General features: G+C 42.0%; 1 protein-coding gene across 3 annotated transcripts in view; it reads left to right on the top strand.

The window, feature by feature from the left end:
- LOC135221692 (uncharacterized) overlaps positions 1-22346 on the top strand; it is a 114041-nt gene that overhangs the window by 13576 nt on the left and 78119 nt on the right. For 2 of the 3 annotated variants that reach the window (XM_064259426.1, XM_064259424.1), the window contains exons 2-3: positions 1966-2023; positions 12247-12381. In XM_064259426.1, coding sequence (XP_064115496.1) covers positions 12309-12381 — 73 coding nt within the window. In that variant the 5' untranslated portion in view covers positions 1966-2023; positions 12247-12308. Of the gene's footprint in view, positions 1-1219; positions 1354-1965; positions 2024-12246; positions 12382-22346 lie in introns of all 3 variants that reach the window. The other variant, XM_064259425.1, reaches the window with a different exon arrangement.

The following is a 22346-nucleotide window of genomic DNA, read 5'->3' as shown; positions in this document are numbered from 1 at the left end:
CTTTTTAAGAAACACCATTAAAGAGGCGCACGCTACTTGCAAAGACAGCGACTTTAAGATACTAAAAGTTAATGCGCACGAAGTAAGGGCTATTTCGACCTCAATAGCCTTTCAGAAAAAACATGGCTCTTAAAAGACATTTTAAGTGCTACTTTTTTGGAGGAGTAACTCAGTGTTCGCCTCGCACTACCTACGGGAGGTGAGAACGACCTATGAAAACTGTTACTCTCTCGGACCATACGTCGCCGCAGACACTATTTTGGGGGCAGGAGGTAGCACTCATCCTTTCCCATAGAAAAGGGTAGGTGAGTTTTTAATATTTGTATGTTTATGGTTGTAGGGTCGGCTGCCGAGTACAGTCGTCCCTTCCTTTAGCCTTTGGTATATGGGAGTTGTTGTTAGGCTAACTTAGGTGGTGGTTTTTGCCTCGTTGCCCTCAGAAGTATGGTCATGGTCTAGTCACATTGTGGTCCCGTCCCCGTTGACAGATCATCTAGAGCGCACCAACTACACAGGTCACTACCTTGTTGGTAACTCTAGTAAAGCAGAAGCAGGCTTGGGTGACAGTAATCACGAAGTCAGCTATGCTAACAGGTAAGGAACCAAGATGTCAATCATATACATTTATATGTTTCCTAAAATCCTTTTTCTGTCTCTCCCACCGCCAAAGGTGGGATTCAGCTATATATATATCTGACAGGTAAGTTTCATGAACAAAATGATATTGTTAAGATACAATAAAGTTTGTTCATACTTACCTGGCAGATATATATATTTTTAGTACCCACCCACCTCCCCTCAGGAGACAGTGGAGATAGAAATCTGATAGAAAATGGGAATGGTTCCTGATACCCGCCTCCCAGCGGCGGGAATGGGTACTAACCACCCTAACTCCCACTACGTGTGTCGTAAGTTTTAGAAATTCTGTCGGACTTCAGAGAATACAGCTATATATATATCTGCCAGGTAAGTATGAACAAACTTTATTGTATCTTAACAATATCATGTTTTTGATCTTATGCAATATGTTCATTATGTTAGTAGGGCAGTAACAGTCACAGGCAATGGTTTTGCATCTAAGCAAATATTTTTTCTAGGAATACTTTTGTCTTGATTTATTAAGAATAATTTAGCTAGATCAATTCTTAAAAACATAAACATATTGCTGGTATGAGCCCTAATATACACGATTTGTGGTATAATTTCTAATCCTTTGCAGTAACTTGTGGGGAATAACTATTCAGCTTTCAGAGGAACCTTATGACAAGATTAACCCCTTAGAAACAAACCATTTCCTCTCTTACTGCATGTCTTTAAGAAGGTCTTGTGAAAATAGACAAATAGCTTGAATAGGTAAGTTTTAACCAAGATGAAACTATAAATAAAGATCTGTACACCATGTGAAAAACCATTTTATTTATCTATGAAAGCACATTTTATTCTGCTCATATGAAAACATTTAAGAAAAATAAGAAATGCCACTTCTGCAAGCATCTTTATTTCTAAATTTCCAAATATAGTGGGTTTTGAAACAAACTCATTACAGAGTAACAATCAGAAAAGGAAGCCTCTCTTTCCTTTAGAAATTTTCCTGTTCTCTCTTATTTGTAGTAAGTATTGGAAGTCAGCAACTTTGGTGATCAAGCAAGAAAAAAAAAAATCACAAGCAATAAAATAAAAACACTGATATGTTTATGATTAGCTGTGCACTTTACAAATGACACTTCTGCTATTGGAATTTACACTGTCTCCTCCCTGAAGCAAAGAACAATAGGGCACTCTCTGTTGGTTTATACCAAAAAGCATACTTTTTGAATCTTGGAATATATCTAGCCTGCCGAAGCTAGTAAAAGAGGCATTTATAAAACGTTTTATATCTCTTGAAAAAATACAAATAATTTCTTGTTTAAATTTGGTAATTTATAACAGTTCCTATGATTTAATCTAACAGGGTTTTCTTTACAGCTGAAAAACAAAGCAAATGAAGGTGGCCAGTGTTGGATAGAAAGGAGTGACCCCTCAGGTAGGTAATTTTGTAGTTTTATGCATTCAACTTACCTGTCAGATATATACTTAGCTATAGACTCCGTCATCCCCGATAGAAATTCGAATTTCGCGGCACACGCTACAGGTAGGTCAGGTGATCTACCGCCCCGCCGCGGGTGGTGGCGGGGAATAGGAAGGAACCATTCCCGTTTTCTAAGTCAGATTTTCTCTATCGGTTGGAATGTAAACATACGTTTGCAGTTCCTCCTGATTTGGATTTTCGTGTTTCATCGCCATCGATCTTCTGGGCTATCTTTTGCAGGGAAGTACTGGGTCTTTGGTTCGGCATACGTTTATTAACTGTTTTAACGAATTTGGCTTCGAAAATTTCGAAGAATACATTACGTGTAACTACCGAAGTTTTCGGTAGACACTCACATAGTTTGCAAGAAAGGAAATATTAATATTTATTCATTAATAATGTGTAATAAAAGTTAAAATTGATTGAGGCTAACTTCCTTATCGAGGAAGTCAGAAAAACATAGAACTAGTTTTGCTTCCTTTAGAAGTTTTATAGCTCTCGTACTAACGAGCAGTTAGAGCATTAACAGTACTAGTAGTGTTGTATCCTCATCACTTCTTACTTTACAGAACTACAAATTCATATTGCAATTTGAAGATAAAGGAATATAGCTCCAAATGCGAGCTATTAGAAGGTAAGAAGTGAATTAGTGTTCCCCCATTGCAATGGAGGGTGCGTCTGATCGGCTTCATCTCGCTCCCAGGCCTAGACCTCTTCCAAGCTCACAGGCCCAGAGGAGAAGGAATGTAGAAAGCCTTACAGAGGTTATGGAGAATCCCCACCGATCAGGCGTCCCCTCGGCAGGTTCTGTAGAACGTCCCAGACTGCCAGGGATAGCCATTGGAAAGGCATCCTAAACAGTGTTTCCCCCTTATGGTTAAACCTCCTTACCCTCGGTGGATGAGGAGAAGGAAGATTCATCGACGAAGATTCTTATGAATATACAAGATAATCTCGTTTATGCTATGAATAAAGAAAGATGAAAATTGGATGGATATAGTATCATTACAAAAGCATAGCTTCATCTAGGCACCAGGTGCAATTAAGTCAAGTGCCAGGTGCCTGCCTAGACGTCTACCATGATGAAAGATCCTCCCAAAAGCGCATGAAGGAATGCCATGGGGAAGGCACATAGCCAAAGGCCTTACCACTTTGAAATACCGCTTCTCTTCCGATCAACGAAGTTCAGTAACGTTGGGTCTGGTCAGTACGTGGATAGGTGCCACAGGATAGAGCGGTGACGTCACAGTCTCTCAATGATAGAAGTCCTTCGCCTTTACAGAAAGTGAGGTCTAAGGAAGAATAACCTATGAAAGGGATTAATCTCCTTCTGATCTTCTCGAATTGGAAGAAGTTTTAGAAGACGAGGCTCCAATGAGGAAATACTTTCGAATTATAAAATTCTTACAGCACTTCAACTAAAGGAACCAGGCACCAGGCTCTAGGCGCCAGGCTCCAGGATTTCCAGCTTCTTTGTGTTGGAAGATGGAAATTAAACAGGGTATCCTCTTGAGATTTGTCACGGGATCGGTTTTTCCTGACGGGGGCGCGAAATGTCGCACAGGCGGCTGTCGCCCGTGTCAGGATGTGTCTGAATCTGTGGGAAGTTTCTCGGGAAGAGAACCCAAGAACATACTTCTCGTGACAGGGACTCTAGTGGTCGCATAAACGACTTCGTCTCTACCACAATGGTTTGATTTGGAGAGAAGTTTTTTGTAGGATCAGCCTTCACCTGCCAGGTCCTCAAGATGTCGCACAGGTGAACGTAACCCTTGTCAGGATGGAGCTGTTTCTAATTTAAACCCTTCACTTTATGAAGAGAGGCGCTCTCCTCGGGTAACTCACTCTTCTCCCAACATTATGGGACAAGAGATGGAAGATATCAGACTAGGAAGTCAATGAGGGTGCAGGTCTTTCAGCTTACAAGACCTTAGCAACCCTTTTATTGCAAGAATTCAGAGAGTCTCTTGAGTTCTGCCACCCCTCCTTCTCCTAGTTCGTTACTTTTAAGAGGATTACAAGTCATCCTCTTCTGTATATATGCAGCAAACCGGTTTTCAGAATGAGAACTTTGCAATTGTTTGGAATTGGACAAGACTTGTATGAGCTCGCATTATTTGATTAGAGGCTTTTTCAAGTAATAGAAGCATAGATTACAGCATTATGTCCATGGATAGGAAGCTTGAATGATTCGATTCGATCCTTATTTCTCATTAGGATCTCCTTCGTCTAGTACTAATTCGTTTTATTGACGAAAAGAACGAAGTTAGAAGATTTTACATTCTCTCTCGGCCTCGGCGAGGGAAGAATGTAGTAGAGAATTCACCTTAAAACTACGGTATGATCAAGTCATATACACATGCCGAAGTTAACTCTATGGTTGACAACTGAATTCCTAGTATCCTTACAAAAGTTTTCCTAGTTTAATTCTGTTTACCGCAATGTAACAGAATTATAGAGGATTCTTTATGGCAGAAGTTGTTTCCCTGATCTCAGGCTTTTGGGAAGCATATGTAGAAAGCATAATCGTATCAAAGAACGAAGATTGCTCAGGATAAGTCTGTTGGGAATCATTTTCTTCGTGACAGAAATTGTTTCCCTGAATGGACTATATATTGTCCATAAAAGTTTTTCCTACTGAGAACGGAATAAACATAGAAAGGCTCAATGCGCCAGAAGAGCCAGCCTGGCGCAATGCGCCAGAAGCGCCAGCCTGGCGCAAATGCGCCAGAAGCGGAAACGCCAGAAGCGCCAGCCTGGCGCAGTGCGCCAGAAGCGCCACCCTGGCGCAATGAGCCAAAAGCGCCACCCTGGCGCAATACACCAGAAGCGCCAGCCTTGCACAATTTGCGCTAGAAGCGCCATCCAAGATAATTTCTCGTTTTAGCGAGTTATTAACCTTAGAGTTCACTAGCCTCTTCGACAACAGGCGTAGTAACGGCAAGTTTCGTTCCTGATTTCGTTCCCCGACTAATCGAAAATGGGTTCGATCCCAAGGAACTATGAAATTATTTATTTTAATCGTTTAGGCCAATTACACAGCTCTCATATCACAAAGAGGATCAGAAATCTCTCTTTTTCGCCCAGGTTCGCGTTGACAAAAGAGAACCTATTTGGAAATCAGACACGGAACGTAACGATTCTTAAGAGATTCGTTGCAATATGTCGCACGTCCGTGAGAAACTTCTCGATAGACGATAATAATTGTTAACTTATGTGTAGCATCTATTGGAGAGAGTTGTAAAAAACCTGAGAGAAGTCTTCTTCATAATCGCTTCGCAAGGTGGAAGACGACCAGGCTTCCTATAGATTACTTCATTATTCTTGACCCAAGAGATGTAGCAATTTACGCCATCTTTAGTTTAAAGAAAGGGGAATAAACTTTAGTCTTTTTCCCCTAAATATAAATTTTTAACAGATGTTAAGATAAAGGGCATCAAAGGAAGAAAGGATGATACTTTATGCTTCATTTTTGGCCTTAGATATATTGGATTCACAGAGGTTATAACATTCTTCTCACAGCATGTGTCGTAAGAAATTTCCCAGAGAGTCTGGAGTTTCTATTAGAATCCTTTATATAGACCTGTAAAACCTCTCTACTCTGAGTCGGTCTGCGTGCAGACTGACCAGAAGTAGACATAATAAGAGGATTTTTTCAAGGTAAAAGGCAAGAGTCATGGTAAAGACATAGACTTGCTGCAGATCTTGCTGGTTGGAATAGGGAAGCTGTCCTCTTCCTATACCTCTGTGAACCACATACGGGGTTTTTTCTTCCCTTTCAGAGGGAAGAATCACCTTTGTATATATCTTCTATCAACAACGCAGTATAAGGTTATATTCTGTCTCTGCAAGGAGAATTAGATATAGCAGAGAATTAAGATCTTCGGGATCTTATACGATACCTCTATACGATAAGAGTAGGATTCTTTTTGTTTGGAGGCCTCAGATTCCGTGTTCTGACAAGATGGAACTGCTCCTTATAAAACTTCTTTCAGAAATTTTATGAGGGAAATCCTCGTTTCTCTCGGTCCTATACGACCAAGAAGAAAAGTGAATTTTTTGTGCATTGGAATCTCGCATCAGATTCTATGGAAACTCGGCAATGGGTTCTTGCCAGCATATGTCTGGAAAAAGAACTAAAACCCTCTGTTCCTCACTCAACGCTCCAGATAGAGTTTCGTTGTTCAGACAGGGTCCTTACGTTTTCATCTACAGAAGAAGAAATGGTTGAAACGTTTGCCTACAGAGTTTTTGGAATGCGATGAGGGCTCAAAATGCTGCCCAGTTGGTATTCAGAGGGATATATATAAAGAGCTAAGAAATCAGGGGTCCGCCCAATTTCAACTCTGAGTCTCCTTCGACTTCCAGGCTCCTTCCCTTCCTTCGGGCAAGGATAGGGAAGATTCTACAACGAGAAACCTCATCAACATGTAAGAAGAGATCTCGGTAGCAACGGAAGTAATCACGAAGGATCCTCTTCGGAGTAAGACTTATCTCTCGTACTGTTAGATTTCATATCATCTATGGATGTAGTTGACTACTTCTCCTCCCCTTGCCGGAGAAGCCGAGAGCTCAAAGTGGAAGAATGTCTTCCACCCTTCTCAAAGTCTCCCAATAAACTATTGTGGTTGTTTAGGACTTTCGGACAATGTAGCGCCAACTAGGCGCTAAATGCCAGAACAGGCGTAAAAAACGCCAGAGGCAGACAGTCCCAAGAATCACTGTCATTGTCTGGTGAGGAGAAAGAGCGGGCCTCCAACCTGGCTTAGATTTGCTAGAAGCGAACAAATCGGACAGATAAGAGGGTTCGATGGGGACATCGACAGACATCCTCGAGACTCTAACAAGCTCAAAGCTCTAGCAAGTGGGGAGGAACCAGCCAGGCTCCAGAGGCGAGGCACCAGGCAGGCGCCAGCCAAGCGCGAGGCGCCAGGCAGGCGTGAGGAGCCAGCCAGGCGCGAGGCGCCAGCCAGGCTCTAGGCTTCATCCAGAAGAGATCCATTTCTAAGAAAGCCCTGGTCTTCTTTGAAACAATGTGATCACTAAAACACTTCATGAGTATCTTGATGATTCCTTCTAACACCTGAGAATTTAAAGCGAATGAAGTGCGAGCTTTTATGAATTCTTGTTCTTTCCATAACAATATGTCATTAAGTACATATTAGCTGTCATTTACGGGAGATGCAACTCTGGGTTGACCTCCCATTATACGAAGGATGTCAAGTTGACCTACGAGAGATCCGTCTCTCTGGGTTATACGTGTCTATGGATACGTTGCTGGGATAGGGAGCTGACACTGATCCTTAACTAGTGAGTTAAATCTTAATTTAACGGAATTTTTTATTATTTGGGTTGTTTGAAAGGATTTTGGGGATAACTTTTTTTTCAAATTAAGCACTAACCCTCTTGTGAGGATCAGGTGATCGGGATCGGTGTTGTGCTCCTTAATTATGCCACTAGGCATAGGTGTTTTGTCATGTAAGTGGATAGGACCCCTTTGACAAATAACCATTAGATTCTGTCGAGTAAGTGGATAAGACCCCATTGACAGATCTACAAGAACTCTTAGCCATAGGTCACATCCTCGCTGAGGCTCTTGAGACGAAGCAGACTCCTAGCAATAGCTAGGAGGTCAACCCTTCGTCTAATCACATAGGAACCAAGGTTTTATTTATTTATTACCTACAACGTATGTTGTTTCCTGTCTATTCAGTAAATTAGCTGTCTCTTACCCTCCGCCAAAGGTGCCAATCAGCTAAGTATATATCTGACAGGTAAGTTGAATGCATAAAAATGTTATTGTCATGATACAATAAAGTTTTATGCATACTTGCCTGGCAGATATATACGATTAATGGCCCACCCAGCCTCCCCTCAGGAGACAGGTGGAAGAGAAAATCTGACTTAGAAAACGGGAATGGTTCCTATTCCCGCCACCCAGCGGCGGGGCGGTAGATCACCTGATCTACCTGTAGCGTGTGCCGCGAAATTCGAATTTCTATCGGGGACGACGGAGTCTATAGCTAAGTATATATATGCCAGGCAAGTATGCATAAAACTTTATTGTATCATGACAATAACATATTTCTTTTTCAAGTTGAGATAGCACAGCTTGATAGAATTTACATCATGTCGTTAAATTTTAAAGAGAACAGATAAAGGTTAGATTTAGCAACGTCACAAGTAAAATAGCTTTTCAAACAAAGGTTTGGGGGATTGGCAGCTCTAGTTGATTAAATAATAGAAGTGACCAAACTCTCAAGGAAGTGACAGAAATATGTTTTGAAAGATGGTAGATTTTATGGATCAGGAAAACTTGAATTGGAGAGAATTCAAAGGCAGAATGGAAATGGTTAGCAAACACATTTGGCATACAAGAAAAGTTGCTCAAACTAACAGAAGAAATGTATGTAATCATGGAATCTTTGTAAAATAATCCAAAGATTATAAACTATCACTTCACATTGAGGTATTACAGTAATATTCTAACAGTGTAATATTATAACCATTATTTGTTCCTACACAAATACAAACCCTTGGACTTTACATATGGGCAAGGGGCTAGGTTGGGTACTTAGCCTAGCTTAACTAGTTCTAGCTTAACCTTACCAAAGTGCGCTTCAGTATCCTGAGCCGTCTTGTTTCATGGCATCATCCAGAGGTTAGTTACCTGTTCTTCAAGGGTCTAGGTTGGGTTAGGTTAGGTTAAGTACTTGACCCAACCTAGCCTAGCCTAAACAGCATAACCTGACCTAATCTGCACTTCAATAATCTGGATCTTCTAACTCCAAGCCTCAGGATCTGAGGATAGGCTTTTTGTACTGTTGCTAAGGAACAGTACCAGGGTAGTTCCTTACTCAACAAGAGAGGGGGCGGGCTAGTGTCCTATCATCTCCTCTATTGACGGTGTGCGTTCCACGGAATGTATGGGTGCACAGGTTTGCAGAAGCACACTCAGCACAGCGGTCAACCCGACACATTTCTGGGTCAGTGTTAGCGAAAATTGGTCTTGACGCCTTGGCATTTAGAAGAATTCTTCAATCTAGAAAGACATTCAATTGCTCCTTCAATCTCAACTCTTCAAAGATGGCACTAGTATAGTCAAACTCAGCCTTTTTGGCCACTGGGGCGTTGGTCTTGTTTACCCTGGATTTTCCACACCGTTACCACTTCTCCCAAGGTAGGTACTTCCGCCCCACCTTTCTCTCTCTCTCTCTCTCTCTCTCTCTTGCATTCAGCCTCTGACCACCATTCTTGATTTGCTTTGGAGCAAATCCTTTTAACTGTCCTTTTGCTTACTTTTGCGGCTTTGGCTGTGTCCGCCGTAGGCCTTTTCATCTCAAAAGTACCGATTAACATTATAAATTATTTCCTTAGTCTGACTGTGCATGCGGGGGCAGCGAGAAGCGGGGGGGTGTTTACATGGTGGGTTCGAGACACAGAATGACCTTGTCGGGCTGAGGTGGCAACGGAGCACTAACCCAGCAAAGAGGTGTTGTCAAATCTCTGGAAAATATAGTAACATTCATTTCCCCATCAAAAACTTAGTCATTCTTAAACATATGAAGTTTTATTATGAAACAGAGTAATTACCATATATTTAGTTAGTATAAAAAATATCAGAGACATTTTTTCATCACTGCCATGGCGTATTTAGAGAACTTTGGCAACTGTGCGGCCAACACTTTGGTGGCCAAAAAGACTGAGTTTGACATTAGTATATGGCTGCCTCTAAGGACTGTGGGCATCAGCCATCGACCATGCCACATTGAAAATATCGCTTCTTGTCCAATCAGTGAAGTTAGCAATGATTGGGTCAGGTCGGTACTTATATAGGTAACCCCCCCTCCCCCCCCCAGAGCACTGGATTCTGTTCACATCTAGATGTCTTTCACATCTATAGCCATGGTCAGAAACGTTGTGACTAGTCAGTAGTACTTGGATAAGTGACCTCCTTGAAACTTCAGATGCTGTTGGCATCTAAGAGGCATCTTTTGCATCCATGATTCAAGTCTTGGGCTTACAACTTCATGTTGCTTTGCTTGATTTGTCATAAGATCAACAACACCTCCACACTAAGATCAACAACACCTCCACACTAAGTTCCGACAATTTGTTCTTGGTTCCTACTCTCTCAAGAAGTGGTGTCTAGGAGCTCCATTTCTTTTAACTCGATGTAGTTACACTCTTCATGTGAGGAGTGGGAGATGTAAGCAATAACTGCTGCTGTTGCAATTACCAGTTGGATCTTAAGACAGTTTGAGGAGTCTCAAGTGTCTGAATAGGCACTCCTTGATAGCAACTACACCAAGGTAGTGCCATGGTTACATTACTATCTGCCTCTAGAGATTTTTCATTCTTCGAAACATTAACCAGGGTCACAGGCTCCTACACTTCCTTTCTTGGAACTTAAACATAGTTCTTTTTAGACTTTTAAGATTTTCAAGTTCCAAGATAGACACTCCTCAGTGTGACAGCAACAACACCACGGTAATGCCCTGGTCATCCAAAGGTCTTGGTGTCCTTTCATCTACTCTATGGCAGTGTAAGTACATGAGCAGACAGGAGCACATTCAGTACAGTGGCTAACCAGACATCCCAAGCAAGATGAATGAATTATTCACTGAAGTCAGGATATAAGGACAGTTGATCTTGGCACCTTGACTTCCAGAAATTTATTAAATCTCTGAAGAAGCTTGATAATAGTCCTTCTTTTCTTGGCTTTCTGAAGTTGGCACTGTTCTCATGTACCTTCTTGCACTTTGAATAAGTAAGACATCTTTGGTATCTATTTACATCAGGAAGCTTACGTCTTTCGTCATTCTACATTTTGAAGGTGATCAGTGTGATGGTTCATTGTTAAATGTAAAAACTAGACTTACAACCCAGTACCAGTCACTCATTTGTTAGCTTCGAGTTACATGAGAAATGGTGTCCAAATTTTCATTTCTCAGACTATTGAGATGATGAAGCTTTCTGGTGGACATCAGTATATTTTGGGCCAGATCTTTTGAGACCAGGTCCTTGGTCTGTCCATCACATTCAGGAAGAAATTGTCAGTCGAGTACTTGGATGAAATATAATTGTGCGGATCACATTCATCTCCTTTTAACTTTGGACGTTGCCACCCATAGTAATCCTTGGACTCTTTTTCTTTGGATCCTTGAGGGACAGGTTACATCTTGCCTAAGGTGTGTCGCTCCAAGGAGAAGGCGTGGCTGGGACTTGCCTCCTACCTCTTTTTTTTTCTGTCTTCCTACCTCTTTCAGTGGACACAGGAACAGTGAACGAACTGTCACATGCTGGACTGGCATGCATTCAGTAGATGACTTGAGTATCCTACCTATATACTAGCTCTATTTGGAGTAGTAGATGCAAATACTTCCTTCTCTCTAGCAAGGGGAGAGAGGGACTGACTATGAGCAAGCCAATTGGTTATTCTTACCTTTATAGTCTTTAATACTATGGGTTCATTCAAACGTTTCTGAACCAATGATTTTACAGTCCTTTAACTCAAAATGCCCAGAAGTCTGACAGTTAAACATCTATCTTGTTCAATAGATCAGAGTTACAGTCTCCTTCCTTTGCTCTTTTATGACCAGGAAGAAAGTACCCAGGTGAGCCAAACTACCAGTTATTTCAGGGATTTGCTGAGAATCCTCCCCCCAAAAATAAAAAGTAAGCCTCCCATATGTAAAAGCTGAGGGTTTGTATTCGTGTAGGAACAAATGACTAATTTTAAAGTAGTAATTTGTATTTTTCCTATTTTTCCTAACATACAAACCTGAGGTCTTGACATAAAGGGCCCACCTCTTACCACCCCTCATTCTCTTCCTGGGCCAAAAGGTAAACTGCATAGAATTGAGTGCACACAACTTAGTGGGCAGTTCTTCCACCCAATCAGTGCCCACTTCCACCCAATCAGTAACTGTTACCATAACCACCTTACAAAAGTTAACAGCCAGATTTCCAGCTCACTGAAAGTTATCCCATGTGTAAAGACCTCAAGTTTGTATTTTAGAAAAAATACAAATTACTTGGAGGATTCTGTTTAGTCACGAAGTTAAATAGACATTAGATAATTTTGTTTTGGGAAGCTTTTTTTTAATATGATACAATACTGCATTAATATTCATAACATACAGTTGCTTATACAAATTATGTTTGTGTATTTTCAGATTGCTATATTGCGACCCCATCTGATATATCTGGACCAGATGAATTACCTTTTGTTTTGCAGATGTACTACCACAGAACATGGATGGAATCAAGGGCAGTTTTGAACTTGACTTTTCCATCACCAACATGGCATAGTGAGTAGCTTAGAAAATGAAGCAGTACCTCCATTCACAGAACTGATGTAGTACTACTATGTTTCATGCATGTAATAGTTAATCCTTCTGTCTTGGCTTTTACATGTTCACATTAAACACAAGCTCAAAACTCTATACATAAATACTTTTTAGACCTAGAGATAGAGACATAGAACCCTTAGCTATTAATCATATGTTGTTTTGTTATGTAGGCTGCTGAGAAATTCCTGTTTATATACATATTGAGATCAACCCTGTTAGGAAGGTCATTTTCATTTTTTATTGTTTCTTCTCTTATGATGTAAAGTTTGTTTATATGTAGTCATTACAGAACCACCCAACTCTTTTGTAAATACCTGATCAGGGCAAATTAAATCATCCTCCAGTAAGGAACTGTATCTCACTTGTTAATGTTCTTATTTATTGCAAGCAGATATTTAAATTGTGCAGTTGTTTCCTGATTCTTGTTTTATTTACTGTATTTTTTAATTTTCTTATTTTTATTAACTTTTAACATTAGGTTTTCCCTTCAACAGGGTAGACATGAAGAACGTTCTTTCCAATCTGTTCTATCTGGTACAATATCTGCCTGAACTCGGTCTGTTAGATTAGGCTAACTAGGGTACAGTCATCAATACAGTAATTATACTCTCCAGTTCAACAAATTCTATACAAGTGTAAACTAAGAAGGGAAATAATTGCATAATGCAAAACAAACACTTAAAAGTAAGAAATCATGATCATTAGCTGTTCTATCAAGATATGCATAGCTCTTAAAAGGTCATTTTTTATCACATTTATCCATTATCATGACTTGTCATAAAACAGCCTTAATTTGTGGTAATTGTGAGGTCTGTTATAAATACTATCTGTAACCCTCAGTAAGAATACCACAACCTTTTGGCGAGTTCATTTCTAGTGGATAATTACCATGAATTAACCAAAATTTACCTAACATTTATTATTTTAAATAGGCCTAATATGTTTAATGAGTGACTGTTATAGAATTATGTACTGGTGTTGTTGATTGTTGAATGTTTGAAGAAAGGAACTCTTGAGTATCATGTTTTGGTCTTGGTAGTTATCTATGTTTGATTTTCTTTAGCAACCACCATTTTAAGTGTATTTTTTTTGTACTAGCAAAGCACTTGGATTATCACTCTTTTCCCTTTTATCATTTCTTTTATCCTTATACTGTTCATTCTTTATTATCTTTCCTATGTTGTCTCCTTAATCTTTTTCAGGCTTCGAGGGGCACTTTTTCCATAAACCATTTTTTTAACAAATTTGTTTCTGCAGTTTAAGCATGTTCAATAATATGTTTGCATTTTATAAAAATATTAAACAGAATTTGCATATCGACTCTTGTATCTATTTCATGAATAGCAGACTTTATACAATTTCTTCATTGCTGGGATTAATTCAAATAAACTAAAGCATTCATGCCAGACTTTTCAGAGAACTCTCTCTTCAGACTTTTAAACCTCCCTGCAGGGTCTTGTTTTTGTCATTTAAGCAATCAGGTAACTCAGTAAACAAGCCTGTAGATAAAGCTTCTTTGAGAAACATATCCCTGGAGAATATCTTCCCAGGAACTGAAGTCAGGTAATAGACCTTTCGGTGATTATACCATCACTATGGGAGCAGTTTTCAAAGTTTGTCACAAGTCTGGTTCAGACAAGGATACAGAGATTTTACCATTTACATGCCCCCCTCCCCAAAAATAAAGGTCTGGGTGCTGTATCTATCAAACAGAATAATGATTTCACAGCATAAAGGAATATGTAAATGTTGAACCATCATCTAAGTTTTATGTCACAACTCCTGCCTATAATTTACCCTATAATTTACTGTTAATTTTTTTGTATGATAAATAAGTGTGTAATGTAATTTTAAAAGAATTAACATAGATCAATTTGGATTTATCTCTGACAAAGTGATGAGAAATTTACTGTGTGATGAGGGTGAAAAAGACACATTTCTTTAAATATGTAACTTATAATTTTTGCAAGCTATATCCAGGACAAGCAAAAGGGGTATATGATGAGAGACAGACAACTGCAATGCTTGTGAATGAGTATTTAAGGCATTAGTAAAGAGGGAATTCAATGGGTGCAACTTTGGTATCATAGGTGAGATTTATCCTTATTCAAAAAGTTATCAGTAGTAGGCTGCTACAGGTTGAAGGTGCAAGGCCGCCTTTAGGCCTTGAGGCTCTTAACAATATTTTTTTTATGTTGTTGCAGGTTTGCAATAGGCATGACTCAGTAATGATTTACATAGACTGTATTTGGTCAATCACTTCCCGTGTCACTGGAGGGACATAGTCATTTGGGGCAGACCTGTTGAAGCTGCTAGCCAGGGCAATGTCAGGTTCAGGACCTTGCATGGAAATATTGAATTTTTAAAGTTCCCCTGGTATACTTCACCACAGCACTGTTTCCACACTTATATAGTAGTGTATCCTCGACTTAAAGCAGGGGATCCGTTCCAGCACCGCTCCAGAACTTGATTCTGTCATAAGTCATTTTTTGCCTATTCTTGCTGTTAGCACCATCAACATAACTTCATGCAACATCAAGTTATGGCAATATAAAGTGAAGTTAACTGCACTGAATAAGCAGCTTAAGATCAAATCGGCATAAGTTGGTGGCACCATAAGTCGAGGACGCACTTAGACAGCTGTATCTTCCACAAGGGCACAGCATCTCAATACAGTGAATGAAACATGACAAATTTTTTAATCGTTTTATATTTTAAATAGCTGACACAAACCTGAGGTCTTAACAATAGGATAATCTTCTAGTGCTAGCTAGAAACAGGTAAAAATAATCCAAGATAACAAGGAATCTGTGGCATCTAGCAACCATACATATATAGGGTGGATGTTTAGTCAACAACCAAGCTCATACCCCTATCCAGCAAAAAAGTAAGCAAATGTACTTTTAGTATTTCAAGGAATGTAGGTGTTTTGTGGACACACCTGTCGGAATTTATAGAGATAAATACATAGTTAGGTGCTGTGAAAATGATATAAACATATGGTGATTAGGCATGATTTACATGTAGTTAAGACAGACTGCTGAAGTCCATCCTGTATGTAGATGACAGATTGGAAAATTATGGCTGTTTCAACTTCTGAATTTTAGCTGAAAGTTTTGACAAGAGCATCATCATCATGTGTGAAGAGTGAAAGTTTGTGTGAATGCCAGTACTATAGTCAAGTAATGGACTTATGTATGAAAAGTTAATTTCATGTTCAGAAATATATACTAGTCTATATTTTAAATGAATTAAATTACTCATTTTCATATGTATAAGTAACTTACCAAGTATAATTACAGTTATAGTTTCTAACTCACACGACAGCCTTTTATTAAAATAATTGTGATAGCACTTTGATTGTCTTGTGTAGGTGACAAGCCCAACCAATAATGGGAGTACTGGAAGCAACTTAGCAGAAAACTTCACTCTCTTTCTGCAGGCTAGTGCCATAAAATTGGCAACTTTGCTGCCATAACAGGCCAAGTTTCGGTAGTTGGCATCCTAAGGTGCCGATAATAGTCATGGCATTATAACATACCTAATCACTGAGTTTTGGTTAATGGCCGTTTTCACTTATTAGCACCCCGCTGAGAACAGAAGCCTTACCGATAAATAGGGACTGCCTGTAAGTGGGTTCAGTGAAGTATTATTGCTTATTTTGAGTAGCTTCCAGGATCAGTTTTTCTAGTTTTTGTTGTTATTGTGTCTGATTCAAGTTCATCTAGTTTTCACTACTATAGCAAAGGTTGCAAAACCAGATTGATAAAATCTTCATGTCATACAATTTGCTTCAAGTGTAGGGGACAGGAATGTAGCAAGGAGAGAACTTGTGCTGAATAAAATTATTGGGATGAGCAAAAGTGGACGGTACTTAAATCTCACCTAGACAAGTTTGAAAGGGACAGGAAGGGGAAGGTTCCAGCTCCCAAGAGCCTCCTCTTCAGTAATTGTCTCCTGCTTCTAAGCACCAAGTGCCAGGATACGGTGAGGGAAATTGCTTCAGACCTCCATAAGAAGTCGACTCAGGATCTGGCTCCTTTTTCCAAATGCCCCAAGGATTCATCTGTGTTTGTTCCTAAGATGGTCTCTCCTTTCCAGCAAAATCCCTTATATGGAAGTAAATCCAGGTCACAGTCCAGGATCCGCTCCGATGTCCTCTTCTCAGCTACAACCATCAAGAGGAGCTCAACCAAGTCCTTACACAAGAAATGAGGAAGAAGTCCTCTGTGCACCAGTGGGAGCGAAACACTTCAAGTTTTGGGAGAAGTGGAGTATTAGAGGGGGAGAACATTGGATTCTTAAGGTTCTGAGGGAGGGCTACTCCATCCCATTCATGGAGAGCCTCCCTTTACTTACTTCTCCCATCATATTGATGGCTTACTCAAGAGGCTTAGAAAAACATTTGGCCCTTTTGGAGGTCTCCTCTCTTCTCAAGGGAGCCATAGAAGAAATGAGGCCATCAACACAAAGGGCTTCTACAACCGTCAGCTTGTGGTCCCCAAATCGTCGGGGGTTGGAGACCAGTCCTCGACATATGTGCCCTCAATCTCTTCATCCAAAAGACAAAGTTCAAGATGGAGATTTACCAGTCAGTCCTTTCATCCATTCACCAGGGGAATTGGATGATAACCTTGGATATGCAGGGTGCATACTTCCATATCCCCATCCATCCAGACTCCAGGAAGTGTCTCAGAGCAGTCTTACAGTTTCGGGCTTTTTGCTTCAGTCTCTCTACAACACCTCAGGTGTTCACTCAAGTCCTCACTTCTCTAGCAAAATGGCTCCATTGAATAGGCATAAATATCAACCTTTATCTGGACAAATGGCTTCTTTAATCTCCTTTGAAGGAGAAGTGCTTGAAGGATTTGCAGAAGATGATTCTCCTCACCCAGGAACTGGGCATTCTCATCAACCATCAGAAGTCCCAGTTGACCCTGTCCCAAGAGATTCTCTATTTGGGGATGAGTTTCCACTACTGGACTTTTCAGACTTTTCAGTCCCCAAGAGAATCACCAACTGCCTTCAGACATTCCAAAGTTTTCTATCCCTCTCGTCTTGTTTGGCCCAGCAGTGGATGAACCTTCTGGGGAGTTGGGCAACCATCGAGACATTTGTCAAGCTGGGCAAACTTCATATGAGAGTCCTGCAATTCCACCTCAAGGCCAACTGGGACAGGAAGACACAGGAAGTCAATTTAGACTTGCAGCGGTGGCTGTCCAAAGTAAGACTTTCAAAGGGAAAGTCCTCTGAGCCTCAACCTAGACTTCTACTCAGACGCCTTGGATCTAGAATGAGGAGTCGTTCTGGGGAACCAGGAGATTTCCAGGACATGGTCTCCAGAACAACAAAGCCTTCACATAAATGTCAGAGTTGAAGGTGATTCACGTAAGCCTTCAGTTCTTCCCGGGCATCATTTGCAACAAGACAGTGGTAGTTCTTGCAGACAACACCACAGCCTTATCATACGTCTGGAAGCATGGTGGCACTCATTCCTTTTCTCTCTGCCAGGCAACAAAGGATCTTCTATGGGCAGATCATAATCGAATGATGCTGGTCACTCAAATTTTTCAGGGGAAACTCAGTGATTTGGTAGACGAGCTGAGCCATTGGCAGCAGGTCCTTCACACCAAGTGGACCTTGGATCCCCGTGTTTGTCTGGACCTTTGGAAGTTATGGGGCAGGCTGACTTTGGACCTGTTTGCCACCTCAAGGGACCAATGCCTTCCTCTCTTCTATTCTCCAGCCCCAAACCCTCTGGCATGGGCAACAGATGCCATGCTTGAAAATTGGTCCAACCTGGATCTTTACGCCTTTCTGCCCCTCAATATGATCAACCCCGTTCTGGCCCCTGAAAGAGTGGCTCCCGGACCTTCTATGGTTATTGGTGGACTTTCCAAGGCTCCTTCTCTAAAAATCGTATTTACTTAGATAACCCCTCTTCAAGAGATTCCACCAAGGGTTGTCTGCTCTTGCCTTATGGACTTCAGGCCTTCTGGAAGCTTTCAAAGAAAAGGGTTTTCAAGAGGAGCTGCAGAGGCTATTGCAAGATGCAGACATCAGTCTTCTAGCCATGTATACCAGGCTAAGTGCACAGTTTTCCGATGTTGGTATCTCAGACCTCAGATAACATCTCTTCCTCTGAGACATCTTTAACTCAAACTTTAGATTTCCTCCTTTATCTGAGGACCTCTAGGCATTTATCGTCCTCCACCATTAAGGGGTGTCAAGCCATGCTCAACTCTGTTTAAAGCATAGAGGGCTGGATCTGTCGTCTGACCCAGATTTTAATGACCTCATCGAGTAATCTGACACTTGCAAGCAGAAGAGGGTCAATGTTGTCGCTTGGAACCTAGATGTAGTGTTGAAGTGGCTAACAGGGCCCTCTTAAGGAGATGCAGTGTGCCTCTTTACTCTAGATTTCTTAGCCAAGAATGAGGACCTGTTCAAGCCCTGGCCCCATTCCTTCAACATTAATCTTTAAGGGAAATCCCTGGCTCTGAGGAAGAAGAAAGGGTTCTTTCTTCTTCCTCCTGTCCTGTCAGAATCCTGAAGTATTAACGGAGTATGACCAAAAAGATCAGAGGGCCATCCAGCAACCGCTGGTGTTCTGATATTAACCTTTCTCATCCTCTTAACTAAGAATGCATTGTCATTTTTCCTGATGGACCTGATTTTGAGGAGCATTCTTGGATTCAGGAGGACATTTTGCTTACTTTCAAAAGTGAAAGGTCATGACATCCGAGCAGCAAGTAAGGTGTCAAGTTTGGGGAGCCTGGGTGGTACAATGTAACTGCAGAGCCCATCAGTCAGAGTGGATGGGTTGTAGTTTTGTCTTGGTGTAGGTAACAGTGTTGTCTAGTTGTTTTTTATATTGGTATCCCACCCCAATTCAATGTAATATTCAGCTATGTATTTACTTGTTAAGTTACTTGTATGAAGATAAAATATTCATATAAGTTTCATATACAAGAAGTCCCTGGCTTACAACGTTCTGAGGTTACAAAGCTTTTCAATTATATTCATCAGAAATTATTTCCAGGTTTACAACGTATGTTCCAGGGTTATGACACTTACGGCGCCGATATGACGGGTGAAATAACTCCAAAAATGAAAAATAATCAATATTTGAAGGTGATTCAAGGTGGATAAGTCGGTCACAGGCCTCTCTCCCGATGCCTTGGGCACCAAGAAAATGTGACTGTAAAACCCCGGAGACGGACGCACCACTTTCTCTATCGCATCCTTGTCCAGCATCCTCTGCACTTCCTCCCGAAGAGCCAAGAACTTCAGAGAATCTGGAGGATATGCCTTCCTGAGCTGCGGTTGCCCGACAGAGGAGGAGAGAAGTCGAATGGTAGTATGTACCCCACCCGAAGGACATCTACCACCCAATTCTCCGCCCCATAACTCTGCCACTTGGCCCAATGGCCTGCCAGGCAACCCCCCACCTGTGGCACAGGAGAGGGAGAGGCGCCTAAACTACCAACGGCCCCCTTTACCTCTGCCCCTTGGGCCCCCTTCTTGGCTTAAAGGAACGAGAGCGAAAGGGATGTTGATCCTCTGACCTAGGCTGAGTCGTACGGGAAGGCCCTGCCGAACTCGAATTCCTCGACGGCCTACCAGGCGACGATCTTCTTGACTGCTGCTGGACAGGGGGAAGAGGAGGAGCCAGACGTTTCCGAGGACGAGACTCCGACATAGACATGGCCTGGTGCACCAGTCTGTCTTTGGTGTCAGCCCGATGCCAGTCTATCACATTCTAATCAGTGGAAGGTTAGCCCATAACTTAACACTGAGGTGAGCCATATACGAAAATGCCTTGCCTCCGGACTGCAACAGACTGGCAAGCGAGGATGCACTCACCAACCCTCCTGGGGACCTGTCAGAAGCTATCTTTGCAATGACCACAGACCAGAAGTCCAGCCAAGAAACTGTCTGCAACATGGAGGCTGCATTAGACTCCAATGCTGAGGCATCCTGCAGAAACAAGGACGGAGCCACCGACCTCACCTGCTCCAAAGTCAATCCCGGCTTCAGGCGAATGACGTCTGGGTTAAGATGGCGCGACATAAAAAAAGCAGAGTTTGTAGCATAGTACTTCCTATGCCTCATGAGAAGTGGGGGTAGTAGCTTGGCAGAGCCCCTAGAGCAAAGTGAACTGTCCTGGCCCGAAACAGAGGCATTAACCTTATGCAAGACCGACTGGATGTGCCCCAACAAGGGAAGCTGAAGAGGTGATTTGAGATCCTGTGTAGCTCCCACCAAGGCTTCCAAGCAAGAAGGAGTGTAAGACGACCGAGCCTGAGACCTACTTTCCAAATTGTTGAATCCACAAATGAGATCAACAACTTCCAAAAAGGAAGACAAAAACTCTTGCGTGTTTCCCTCCCCCTGCTCCGGCAACGGAGACTGATGGTGAGATGGATGTGTAGGCTCCTTTAAGGCACCTTCCCCATTAAAACTAACAGTAGGATCAGCAGCCAAACAGCCCGAAACTCCAACTAATCTGTCTGGGATGGGTCCACACATCGGCTCCCAAGACAAACCCATTATAACACTAGGAACATCACTACATTCTCCTCCAACAGATGATTCATTAACATGTCCGTGAATGATCACAGCTGTGGCAGAATTACAAACGTGAGTTGGAGAGGAATTCCAAACACTCGAGATCGAAGTAGAATCCTCCAAAGGGGCAGGCAAACACTCCTGCTGTACCAACTTCGCGCTCACTACCTTCGACCTCTTGACAGGCGCCTTGAGATCCTTACGGTGACGAATAGGCTTTGGAGAAGAAGGACCACTTGCATCATACACACTCGCAATGTGCACGGATGGGGGAGGGTGCAACACAGCCACAATTTGATGCAGAAGACGAAGCAGCCGCTGCAGATTACACAAGGGAGGATACATATACTAACACTCTCCGAAACACCAACACACTCAAGAACACGTCCGCGTTGTTCCTCCCTCGTAGATGAAGAAAGAGCACAGTCCTCAGCCTTCCAACGCTTGATACGCCGACGTGGCGTAGAGGGGAAAGAGGGAGAGGAAAACAGTACTGGTTCCTTATGCGATCTCTTCGTAGGAGGCGGGGACAAAGTCACACGTTTCCTTCCAATCCTCCCAACCGACAAGGCAGCCAACTTATCATCCAAAACAGAGTCCAACCTCTTAAGCACTGCCTGGCATATAACCTCAGACTGATCTGCAAGAGAAGGCTCCGATGACATGGAAGGGAGATGTAGCAAACTGGGCGGCAGAGATGACGTCACGACTGAGAGAGGCAGTGCAGAGGAGACGACTGGGAGTGACGTCACAAGTGGTGATGATGTCACAGCTTCCCCTCGGTGTGAAGGGGAATCAGACGCCACTGGCGGAGGAATACACAACAACTGATCCCTTGACGTCATCAACAGGGCTGGCGCTACAGCTTCCCTCCAGCTTGAAGAAGCGGCAACAGTCACTGGTGGAGCAATACAAGATGGCTGACCTCGGCTACCCATGAAGACGAGGCCGGGATGAGGAGGAATGGTCTGGTCAGCCTGAGGAGGGGGTTAGCTAGCCTCCAAAAAGTGTGCAAGCAACCCCTCCAAGGACGGGGTACCCCCTAGCCCAAGCGTCTTTCAAATCACCGCCATCTTGGACGTCTCTGACTCCGGAATAAATGAGAATGATGAAAAAGCTTCCCCCTTCCCAAGAATAAAATTAACTCTTGAAGAAGAGGGGGCGACATTACAAAAATCAGCCTGGTGGCCTCCCAATACTTCCAGCGACGAATCAATGGAAGAAAAGGAAGAAGACATAGGAGCAACACTACTATGGAGGTTGATACTGCAGGAGACAAAGCATCAGGAAGAATCAAAACTTTCCAATGCTCTCTCTGCTATAAAACGACTTCCACTCCTCTTTAGGCCATG

This window comes from Macrobrachium nipponense, chromosome 3 (genome assembly GCF_015104395.2).
Source record: "Macrobrachium nipponense isolate FS-2020 chromosome 3, ASM1510439v2, whole genome shotgun sequence".
NCBI classification, from domain to species: domain Eukaryota; kingdom Metazoa; phylum Arthropoda; class Malacostraca; order Decapoda; family Palaemonidae; genus Macrobrachium; species Macrobrachium nipponense.
Note: the sequence above shows the minus strand (reverse complement) of the source record. Positions and strands in the feature narration are given on the sequence as shown.